The sequence below is a fragment of the Bombina bombina genome, chromosome 3 (assembly GCF_027579735.1).
Source record: "Bombina bombina isolate aBomBom1 chromosome 3, aBomBom1.pri, whole genome shotgun sequence".
In the NCBI taxonomy this organism is placed as follows: Eukaryota; Metazoa; Chordata; class Amphibia; order Anura; family Bombinatoridae; genus Bombina; species Bombina bombina.
The window spans coordinates 747,360,817-747,374,002 of NC_069501.1; the positions used below are offsets into that span (position 1 = coordinate 747,360,817).

At 35.2% G+C, this 13,186-nt stretch overlaps 1 protein-coding gene across 1 annotated transcript in view; it reads left to right on the forward strand.

The window, feature by feature from the left end:
* The window catches only part of CFAP47 (cilia and flagella associated protein 47), an 801,982-nt gene that overhangs the window by 75,357 nt on the left and 713,439 nt on the right, over positions 1–13,186 (forward strand). Inside the window, 1 exon segment of the mRNA XM_053705439.1 lies at positions 8,286–8,502. Coding sequence (XP_053561414.1) covers positions 8,286–8,502 — 217 coding nt within the window.

A 13,186-nucleotide genomic window follows, 5' to 3' on the forward strand; every position in this document is an offset into this window, starting at 1 on the left:
ATAACCAACACAGTAATATTAATATTCTTTTTACCTCTGTGATTATCTTGTATCTAAGCATCTTCTGATAGCCCCCTGATCACATGACGTTGTATTTATTATCTATTGACTTTTAGTACTGTGTTGTACTATATCCTAAATAACTTCTCGGGCGTGAACACATTGTTATTTATATAGCTCTCATGAACTAGCAGTCTCCTGTTGTATAAACAAATAAAAAGCATGTGATAAGAGGCTGTCTGTAGTGGCTTAGAAACAGGCAGACATTTAGAGGTTTAAATGTTATAAAGTATATTAATATATTAATGTTGGTCGTGCAAAGATGGGGAATGGGTAGTAAAGGCATTATTTTATCTATCTTTTTAAACAATAACAATTTTATTGTAGACTGTCCCTTTAAGTGTGCCTTGTCTGAGGTAAAGGAGGGTCTTAAAATCCCTGCGTCTTAACTTGTAGTTGCAGGGTTGTGTGAGCTGTACAGCATTGCAAGGACTGCTAAGCTGCATCCAAAGCTTCATAAATGGAGCCCATAACATAACTAATCATTTCATCTTTTGTAGTTTTCCATCTGCCTATACACAAGGGTTATCAACTAGCTGTTTACATAACTTAAAAATGAAAGAAAAACAAAGGGGCACCACAAAGCTTAATCTTGTTTAAATAATAATGGTAATAAAAGAATAGAACTTACAATAATGTTGGCACTGATGATTTACCTTGTTATATGAGCCGACTGATTCTCATAGTGGTCAGATAGTGGTCACTTTGTTCAAGTGTGAGATGAGTGTTCACCCCACAGGAAATACATCAACAATGTCAAATGGTTAAAGTCAATAAAATATTTTATTACCTTTGCAACGCGTTTCTCAGCTTGTTAAACCCGTTTCATCAGGCTGTAAAAATGCCCATATGGAAAAAACGGAGGTGTTGGTATAGCAATATTAAACAAAAACAGAATAGCTGTGTATGTCCTGCACTAGACATATCATACAAACAAAAATGTGTAATATTGGATAAATTATATATACATAAAATGCATGTCATATATCAAAAAGCATAATGACTATCTAATACACAAAGGTAACTATCTAGTTATTAAAAAATTACATTTAAATTAAAACAACGAATACCCGGTGTCCATAATGTGGAATACAGAGGGTGTAAAATGTAAATACCAATGTGTATATGGATTGGGAATCACATATGTTAAATTTGTGCAATGTACAAAAAAAAATATCTGACCGATCATGCTGTGTTTAGGTGAAAACAATCGGTGCATACAAGAAATGTCCCCATCATATAACACGCATGTCACGTGACTGCACGCTAAGGAATCAACTATATGTGATGAATAATATTGATGTATCTAATAAATACAAAAGCAATTTAACTGTCAGTAATTGCTACTAATGATGATATGATAGACAGAAACATGAAATCAAAATGTGAAAAAATAACTACAGTGAGTGCAGAATTATTAGGCAAATGAGTATTTTGACCACAGCATCCTCTTTATGCATGTTGTCTTACTCCAAGCTGTATAGGCTCGAAAGCCTACTACCAATTAAGCATATTTGGTGATGTGCATCTCTGTAATGAGAAGGGGTGTGGTCTAATGACATCAACACCCTATATCAGATGTGCATAATTATTAGGCAACTTCCTTTCCTTTGGCAAAATGGGTCAAAAGGACGACTTGACAGGCTCAGAAAAGTCAAAAATAGTGAGATATCTTGCAGAGGGATGCAGCAGTCTTAAAATTGCAAAGCTTCTGAAGCGTGATCATCGAACAATCAAGCGTTTCATTCAAAATAGTCAACAGGGTCGCAAGAAGCGTGTGGAAAAACCAAGGCGCAAAATAACTGCCCATGAACTGAGAAAAGTAAAGCGTGCAGCTGCCAAGATGCCACTTGCCACCAGTTTGGCCATATTTCAGAGCTGCAACATCACTGGAGTGCCCAAAAGCACAAGGTGTGCAATACTCAGAGACATTGCCAAGGTAAAAAAGGCTGAAAGACGACCACCACTGAACAAGACACACAAGCTGAAACGTCAAGACTGGGCCAAGAAATATCTCAAGACTGATTTTTCTAAGGTTTTATGGACTGATGAAATGAGAGTGAGTCTTGATGGGCCAGATGGATGGGCCCGTGGCTGGATTGGTAAAGGGCAGTGAGCTCCAGTCCGACTCAGATGCCAGCAAGGTGGAGGTGGAGTACTGGTTTGGGCTGGTATCATCAAAGATGAGCTTGTGGGGCCTTTTCGGGTTGAGGATGGAGTCAAGCTCAACTCCCAGTCCTACTGCCAGTTTCTGGAAGACACCTTCTTCAAGCAGTGGTACAGGAAGAAGTCTGCATCCTTCAAGAAAAACATGATTTTCATGCAGGACAATGCTCCATCACACGCGTCCAAGTACTCCACAGCGTGGCTGGCAAGAAAGGATATAAAAGAAGAAAATCTAATGACATGGCCTCCTTGTTCACCTGATCTGAACCCCATTGAGAACCTGTGGTCCATCATCAAATGTGAGATTTACAAGGAGGGAAAACAGTACACCTCTCTGAACAGTGTCTGGGAGGCTGTGGTTGCTGCTGCATGCAATGTTGATGGTGAACATATCAAAACACTGACAGAATCCATGGATGGCAGGCTTTTGAGTGTCCTTGCAAAGAAAGGTGGCTATATTGGTCACTGATTTGTTTTTGTTTTGTTTTTGAATGTCAGAAATGTATATTTGTGAATGTTGAGATGTTATATTGGTTTCACTGGTAAAAATAAATAATTGAAATGGGTATATATTTGTTTTTTGTTAAGTTGCCTAATAATTATGCACAGTAATAGTCACCTGCACACACAGATATCCCCCTAAAATAGCTATAACTAAAAACAAACTAAAAACTACTTCCAAAACTATTCAGATTTGATATTAATGAGTTTTTTGGGTTCATTGAGAACATGGTTGTTGTTCAATAATAAAATTAATCCTCAAAAATACAACTTGCCTAATAATTCTGCACTCCCTGTATAATGGAATAAAACTTGTAAAACATGAATATGTTGTTATGTAGGGTGTGGGTGAAAAATAGTGTGTGTGCTCTGAGGAGGGACTTTAGTATGTGAATAAAACTTGTGAAATGTGAATGTTTTATTGTGCAAAATGTGACTGAAAAACAAAATATGATGGTATTTGAGAATGAAGAGAAAGTAATATATATAAAAGCTAGGGCACACTATAGATGTGTAGTGGAAGGAAAGAAAGGGAATGCTGAAAAAACAAAAAGTGGGGAAAAAGGAAATGTGAGGAGAAGAAATAAAATGGCTAAGAGTGACGAGTGAAATGTAAGTGAGATTTGAGTGTGATGTGACATAATGTGGAAAAATGTAAAGGAAGTAAATGAAAATGGAAAAATTGTGTGAAAATTATGAAAAAGCAGCCAAATTTACCTGTTCATTTAATACAGCGGGAGAAAGAGTTTTAAGTTTAAATATCTAGTATGTTTCATTCTATCTTTAGTCTAATAATGCAGTTGTAATCAGTGTATTTGGAAATAAAATCAATAGGTGTAATTTTGTAAATTTTATAATTCCCCTGCATGTTGATTAATGGAATATTCAGGTATACTATGTTTTAGAGTGTTTTTTGGAATTTCAAAAGTATTCACAACACCTAGTACGTATATCCCTAGTGGTGATAACGGCTTATTGAACACCACAGATACAGTCAATAAGATACACGACAAAGGAGGATTCACAATTAAAAAGTTGTGGTATATCAAATGTTTCACCTGTGACAGATGAATAAAACATTTTGTTCCAGATTGTATATATTTACAGGAATTCAATCTTCTTTTCCTGCATTTGAAAACCCCTTTTGTTTCTAAAAGAATGAAGAAAATTACTATTGGTATTTTCATTCTATGTATTAATTCTACAATTGTGGGGTTTAACTCTTTTTCTTGGGGCTAATTTGTTTCTAAGAGTGGGGCCCTCCTAAAAACTACTTCAGGTTTGTCACCTTTGTGACCTTTTTTTAGAATATGCCAATATTTTTGTCAAATATATTTAATTTGGACATGATTAGTCTTATATTAAGCAATACATTAGCGAGAATAATTATCTTTCTCATATTACCTTGTATTTATATTTCTGGATAAAAATATTAATTCTCTATTAAAGTTTCTAGCACGTATGAGAATATCTAAGGATATCCATTGTCAATAAACTGTTGAAAGATAATCTGAGACTTTCCTAAAATTGTTCTATAGTGGAGCAGTTCCTACGTATACATTTGACTGTATATTATATTTTTCTTCCAACTGATGTAATAATGACTAGAAAAATCTAAATAACTATTACTGTCAACTTTTTAAAAATAAGCTTTGGAGGAAACATTTTCAACTTTATCCCAACCCAGCACTAAGTCCAAATATTCAATATTACGTGTCTAGATATTGGCAGAAAAACTGCAGCCCATATCATTATCATTGACATGGGCAATAAAGGTGTTAATTGAATCATTATCTCCATCCCAAACAAAAATTAAATCATCAATGTACCGACAATAGAACACAAGGCTCACCCTTATGTTCAAGGAATAAATATATCTTTCATTGAAAATACCTATGTATAGATTGGTAAAACTAGGGGCAAACCTGGTGCCCATGGCTGTAGCTTTGACCTGCAAATAAAAATGACCTGCAAATAAAAACGATCCTGAAAAAAAATAATTGTGTTTTAAGATTTACTTAATAGTAGCAAGTAAAAAAGATTTATTGATAGTGCGCACATCTCACTCACATCTCACTCATCACTCTTATCAATTCACTATTTTTTTCTTCTTTCTACACTTCCTCTTCCCCCACTTTTTCTTTTTTCAGCATTCCCTCTCTTTCCTTCCGCTACACATCTGTAGCTTGCCTCAGCTTTTATATATTACATTACCTTCATTCTCACACACCATCATATTTCATTTTTCATTAAAATTTTGCACAATAACACATTCACGTTTCCCAAGTTTTATTCACATACCAACTTCCCTTCACACAACACACACTATTTTTCATCACACCCTACACAACAACATATTCATGTTTTACAAGTTTTATTCCATCATAGCTTTTTTCACAGTTTGACCTTTTGTTTCTGTCTACTGCATCATCACTTTTAGTAGCAATTACCGAATTACATTGTTTTTGTAATTATTCAATACATCCTACACAACAACACATTCATGCTTTACAAGTTTCATTCCATCATAGCTTTCTACACATTTGGACTCTCTGTTTCAGTAACAATTACTGACACTTACATTGTTTTTGTATTTATTTGATGTTTCATGTTCAGTTGATTCCTTTCCGATTGGTCACGTGACATGTTTTATATTGCTTCGCTAATTTGAGTGTGCTGCTGGGAGGTTTGCTTTACTGCATGTTTGGATGGATGTCTGATAAGGGCTACGCAACAGTACTCCCTTACCTGAATTAATCATTGACAAGTTTTCCCTCACACCGCATGTCGCAAGTGTGACGGCTTCCCAGGATCCACACATAAACTGAGCTTTGAGACTTTGTTCCTTTTTTCATGCTTTGCGAACACTTTAGTTGTTTGCACCCTTTGAATGAGCGTTTAACACACATCTTTTTTTTTCTTATTTTTAAAACAAGCTTTATTGTATGAATAAAAGATGACAATACAGGGCATATATATACAATTGTTGTCTTTTATTCACCTATTTCCTCTCTTCATTGTTCTTTAAAGTTCTTTAGCAGCACCAACAAGTCTGCTTCGCATATAAAAACAGTATTTTCTGATAAGTCCAAATATTTTGAGCTTGCAAAGTTCCATTTTTAGATTTTTAAATAATAACATCACCGGTATATTTCACATGACAGTATGATATTATTACCTAAAATATATAGTTCAATTTACTCTTATATATTTCTGGATTTGTATTTAGAGCATTTTTGCGAGTGGGGGGGAGGTAAGGGAAAAGAAAAGGAGAAGGGTAGGAAAGGTTCAGTACGATAGAACCAGGAATGGGAGGGGTATGGAGAAAAAAAAAAGTGGAGGGAAACATACTGATGTAATAAGCTGTTCATAGGGCACTCTTAATGGATTGACTATGATAATGTTCTGAATTAATTCAAAGTCCCTTTCCCTCCCAAGTCAGTAACATGGTCTCATGGGTTGCAATTTTGCCCAGTCTCATATAGTGGTACCTCTCCAGTTGTAGCAGATCCCTGACCCTGGCCCTCCACTCCCCCACATTTGGGGTAATTTGTAACATACATTTTTTTATGCCTAATAATACAGGTTTTACAAAAGGAGAAATTTGTTGCAAAGGTAAAAAAACTTTTTTTGATTATAATGATTTGACATTGCTGATGTCATTCCTGTGGTGAACACTCATCTCACACTTAGATGAAGCAGTGCTGATGTTCAGTGAGTGGGAGTTAGCCAGCTCATATAGCACTGTAAATCATCAATGACAACGTTATTCTGAGTTATATTCTTTTATTACCATTTGTCATCGCTATGTGGTGCCCCTTTGTTTTTGCTACATTTTTCAGAATTATTCCTGTGTGGTGTGAAGCAGAGCGACCTAGTGTTTTTTAAAATGCAGTGACTCACATAAAGGGCAATATTCATAATGGCTTTTCTCCTATAGTTGTACTTAAAAATTCACACACAAATAAATGCCCCTATTTATCATTCAACAATGCACCTACAATTATGTAAGTTCGACTGTAAAATTCTCCTACTCTGTTCCCGTTCTCCAGGTGCGCCAAAAAGGGTTAAATTATATTGTTTTAGTCATATTTCCTACAGTACTCCTCATTAATTCGACTAGTTACAAAGTTATCATTATCATAAATAAGGCGCAGATACTAATCTGACTGGTGAAGTATATCTTTGCATCTCCTTGTTATCCTTTGCTGAAGGAACAGCAGCTAGCCAAACACATCTATTCAGCCAATCACAAGAGACAAATGTATACAGGCACCAATCACCAGCTAGCTCCCACTAGTGTAGGATATGTGCATATTCATTTTAAACAATGGATACCAAGAGAACAAAGTACATTTGAAAATAGAAGTTATTTTAAAAGTGTATGAAAATTCCAAGCTCTACCTTATTCTTGCAACTTTAATTTTGACTTTCCTATCCCTTTAAATCTTCATTTTTTTTAAATGAAAAGAATAAATAAAGATGAATATAAATTGATAGTTTGCTGAATGTAATTTGAATATTGTGCTTTAGTTTTTTTACCACTAGCTTGGTGTGTGATGAGTCGAGTTTTCCAATTACAGCAAGTTCTTCTACTGATAATGATTGCATAAATAAGACTGCATAATATACCACGATTATCATATCAGAATTGTTATACATCTAGGGTCACACATGAGGGTCATAGAAAAGGATAAAAATAGGAAATCTATAGTTAGCACACTGACATTTTCTTTTTTGTATCATGTATTTAAAAATGTGTTAAGATTGTTTTGTGTATATTGGAGATGAATCTAGTTGGTTTCATCTGTATTATAGTTTATGTATTCTACTCTTAAATAATACTCATATAATTAGGACAGTTTTTTGTCACAGTTTCTAGCCCTGGCAAGGTGACATAGCCGTTCAAAATCTGATGTTAATAAATGCCTTTGTATTAAGTAGCAACTGTTATGTATGAGCCACTGCAAACTAGTTCATTCTAAATTTATGCTGAGATTATGAGACCTATTTATCAATGTCGGAGCGGACATGATATGATGTAGCGTATCATGTCCTCTGCACATCGATAACTGCCAACAGCATACACTGTCAGCATTTATCATTACACAAGCAGTTCTTGTGAGCTGCTTGTGCAATGCCGCACCCGGCTTGATTTCTGTCCACATAATCAGAGCAGGCGGACAAGTTACGGAGCAGGGCTCTTTAGACCGCTGCTTCATAACTACTGTTTCCGGCGAACCTGAAGGCTCGCGCAGAAACAGGGGCATCAAGCTCCATTCGGAGCTTGATAATTTGCCCCCTATGTCTCCTATTGTAGTGAAATGCACTATATAAAAATAATGATTATATAATAGCTGTTCTTTGGCAGACAGCGTGGACATATTTTTGGGGGGAGTGAGATATCAATATTCCTGCAAATTTGAGGGTTATTATATTTGTTATTTCACCCCTAACCCAAATACTGCACATGCTTTTTTATATACCATTTTTGAAAGTTTCAGAAAATGTTATTTTAATTTCACTTTTCTTCTTATGTTTTTCTAACCTAAATGTAGGTATTTCTCCTATTGTATCAAACAATACAGTTCAGTTTGTTCCAGCCAAGAGTGAAGAAACAGGGCCATATACCGGATCTGCTCGAGTTGCTGTTTTGAATGCAGCTAAGACACAAATACATGATCATCAGACAAAATCAGATAAAGAGGCATTAATAGCATTTCCTAATGATAGACCAGCAAGTATACGACCAGAGGACCCTAATAAGAAATACAGGTAACCAACATAACCAAAAGTTTTCTTTCCTAATGAAAATATTTAAAAATATTGGGGTTATTACCCCACATAACATACATTTTTCTCACTATAAAATAAGTTTTAGAACTTGAGATGAGTAACATAAATGTATATTGTAGCACTATAAGAATATAGCGTTTGCTCGCAGTGCATGGGAATGCTAACTTATTGCACTGCTGAAACAGTGCATGCTATTGTCTACTCCTCCCATTGCAAGCTAGAATAATGTCTAAACATTTTAAACAACAAATGAACAAATGCTACAATTGGGCAGGGACCAATCTGGGCTTGAGTTTACAGACAAGGCTGGCCACATGCTTCATACTTATATAGAATGCATTGTTTTACAGTTGTTATCTAAAGCAACTTAGGGACATGTATGTAGCATGGTTAGTCTTAAGAAGTCTACAGTGTGCTTTTCCTAATCTGAGAACCAGAAAATCCTTAATAAAACATTAAAGGGGTCAAAATAAATAATGAAAGTAAATTACATATTTTTTTACTACACATAGCGAAAAATCTCAGTGTTTTCTGTCTCTTTCAGTGAGATCATAAACACTACTTTGTTACTTGTAAGGTCAATATTTTTGAAAACATATATTATAGCTAAAATGTACGTTCCCCAAAAAATTGTCAACAGAAACTAAATACTATGGGCTTCAATGAGCAACCATCTCCCTCCGAAGCAGCAACCACTGCTTGATAAATTGAGCCCTATGTCTCTTATGTTACTTGATTTGGGTATGTTTTGTTTTTCATTATCCACTTACGGTAAAAAATACCACAATATTATCAGTGGCGTCATGTGCAGCAGGGGAGCATTGCTTGCTGTACGCATAAGCTGCACATTACTTTAAAAATGGTGGGGCAAAAGATTTACTCAAGTGGGTGCTTAAAGGGACCAAAATAGGAGTGTATTTGCCTTCCTTTACGCCTCCCTTCAGAAACCCATGTATCTGCAGTGTTACTCTGACATTTTATGTAGCAGAACACCACAAAATCAGTTTCTTATAACAGCTTGCCAATGAAAAGATTCTTCATTTGCAGATGTTGAACATCTGCATGTTTTTTTTACATAATTTTCTTTAAAAATACTGGACCAGTTTACTGGAATTTGTACATTTATGGAATTTCTGCCACTTGTTTTTGTGTAAATGAGATATATTTATGTTTTCATTTTGAAATCAGGCTTGTAATAGTTACAACAGGCATTCTATTGCTTCATGAATACACATATATAATAATGTAGTTAAAGGGACAGTATACAGCAATTTTCATATAACTGCATGCAATATCCCCTACAATAAAGAAGAATATGCACAGACACTGATCTAAAAATCCAGTCTAAAACTTTAAAAAGAATTAGAAGCTCCCCCTTTAGCACTGTTGATGAGGGAGTCTGGGACACCCACTGAAAGGGACTGGATAAACAAAAAGGACAGACACTCCCCCCTCCCATCCTTCCCTGTATATGAAAAGATAGATAACATAAACAGGAGCCTGCAGGAGTCTGTAAACGCTTGTATACATCTGACACTATGGGGCTTGGTAAGGAGTCTGAAAATCAGCACAATGTTCTTAAACAATAAGCAAAACTATACATTTTTATAAAAACACTACCAGATGGGCTATATAAATGGATCGTGTACGAAACGTTTATGCAAAGAAAAATCGAGTGTACAATGTTCCTTTAAGTACTCTCCCTTTCCTGAATTATTTGTTTATATTATTATTCAAATTCCTAATACAATTAGTTCATTGTTGTTATTGTATGCAATTTGTTATACCAGTTAAAAAGATGTATCTATTAAAAAGTTAAATAGGTTGTTTGGATCTTGAAAAAAACCTCATTCTACTTCATAGTAAATACAAATAAGTCTATACATTCGCAAACTGATTTCCTAAAAGTATTTATAAATAAAATCCAAAATTGATTTATGATTTAATCATAACACTAACACCTTTTTAACATTTGAGGGCATATTTATCAAAGCATAAACTGAAAATACGCTTGAATCTCGTGTTGTATTTGTCACAAGATTGATCCGCCGCAGCTATCAAAGCATCAAGATCGGCAAATGTTGAAATTGGTGACGTAATATACGCTTCCGCGATCTCAATCCGACGCAGATCGATGCTTGCGTCATTACAGATGTTTTGAATTCAGATTTGACTCTATTTGACCTTTTACCAAATTTATCAAATATTTAACAGAGGTCTCCTTATTTTAACGGCTCTCCTTGTGTTAAGGGGTCTCCTTATTTTTTTTTTTTTTAAATAATTTTTTTATTGAAGTTAAAGCATATATCATCACAACAAGGACTCGCCCTAAGGCCAAAGTTACAACAGAGAAAGTAATACATTGTCTATAGAAAAGCAATATTGAGAAAACAATATGCGCATAAAGCAATAGAAAATACATTTCAAATCTGATTATGAAGATAGACAGTATCTTAGGCGAGATGAAACAGAACTTCATTTTATATTATTATGTCCGCGTATGAACTCCACAATCTAATAATATTTAATCTAAAACCAAATTACCAGCCTGTGGAGGGTTATCATAGAAATCAGCCACTCTTGGGCCGAGTTATACATGGGGAGGGGGATATTCAGCGGGTAAGCACCGCTATACGCATAGGGAAAGGAGGTGGGGTGGGGGACGGAGTCATATATAAATGTAAATAGCATATGATATTTGGTGTGGATTATAAGCGCCCATTAGTCTGCTTAGGAGTATATAGTGGAGTAGAGTAACATTCCCATACAAAATGGAGTATCTAGGTAGGGGCTAAAGGTCACTCTGCTGATTCCTTCAGGGAAACCAAAACAATACAAATATAAACTGCAAAGGAATATATATATGTCACGATAGTAGTAGTTTACTTAGGTGCTCAGGACTGGTCTAAAGAGTAGCGAAACAGGCATAATGTGATCTTATCTAATCATTGCGTAGCAAGCTTGCCCACTAATTATAATGGAGCGTGAAAAAGAATATACATTTCCAAATAACATTTGATAAGATAAAAAACTGTTTGGGGACGATAAGATACATTTGATCATGTAATAAACACATTACATTAGTAGAACACGTCATAATCTGCGAGGAGTTAAGGCCATTTATAGAATCCCTTTAGTATTAATATATAATAGAACTAAATAGGTTATCTTCTGGGCCTATATTATAAGAGTGTGACGTAATGTCATCTGAGCATTTATAAGCACTAACGAGTGTATGAAAGACATAATACCAAACATTGCGAACAAATATCTAAACAATATTAATAGAACACAAATACTGAACATGTGTGAATATCCAAACTGTGAAATTATCTCATTTCAGGTCTAAACAATGGTGTACTACCCCAACAGGCTGCTGCTTATCCTTGCAAACAAGCTATCTACTGTTTGAGTCTACCTTAGGCCTCAAAACCTTAAATAACAGGGCTTGTGAGAAATTTGTATAGACAGTTAAAATACATTGTTTTATGCAACATCATATAGAAGTATAGATATAGAGTAGTTTCAATTACTGCAGTCTTGAGAAGTTTCAGAAGGCAATATATAAAGCCATATTGTAGGGTACACAGCATATTAATGTCTCACTATTCCAGGATATCTAATTACATTTTAGCTCATATATACTAGTTATTAGGAAAAGTAAGATAATCAAGATAAAGCACCTGTAGGAAACACTGACATGTTCAACTTAGAAACAGTAAGTGAGTGATTCATTAGTAATCACACATATGTAATACTGGTCTCATATGCCCATATAGGAATAATAAACTTGCGGGTATCAACAGGGCAAAATAATTTCATAGCCAGTAATGACATAAATAGCTGATGGGGTACAGCCATCTTTATAACGGGGCTTAGGTGGATATTTTCAATTTAGTCTTACCAATTCCGGACTAAAGTCTCTTATCCAAATTGTATATATATATATATATATATATATATATATACATATATATAAGATACAAACTAAACAGAGCAAACTATATAACTAGGCAATGTAGGTATAGTGTGGTTACCTAGAAAACTTTTAACATGTGGAACAAACCTAACATTAGATAATATCAGATTATAAAATAGATTATAATGACCCAGGTCTTCAGGCTGTTAGCCTTCATTCAGGATACTAATATTCCCTAAACATGGTGTAGGTATAAGTCCAAGGGAATCAGAGTTCAAAGTCTGAGATGCATAAAATATTTAATATTCAGGCTTCGTAGGAGATCCCACCAACCGATAGCCCAGCACCAACCTAAAGTCTAATCTGAGTCAACCCACTCCCATTCTCATGGCGTGCATGCTAGTAAAATTAAGAAGGAGTGAAAGTTTTAATCCCAGTGAGTTTGTAAGAGCTTGGCCACATCGCTTCTGTCTGCTTACCGGCACAACCACCAGACTATCAATGGGGAGATAGTAATGAACCTCAGAAAATAGCGTTTCACTTTTGTGTGTAGAAGGAAAGCTCATAACCCCATCATAACAGGTGGCCTCATTTCCTTGGTCTGGTGTAACATATGTGAAGTCACGTAGGAGTAAATTCACACTGGAAGACACTGTGTGTGCTGAGGTTAGGTGATGGTTCCATACTTGTCCCCCAGTAATATCCGATTTTTTAACTGCAGATGTTGAAATAGTGTGCAAAGTC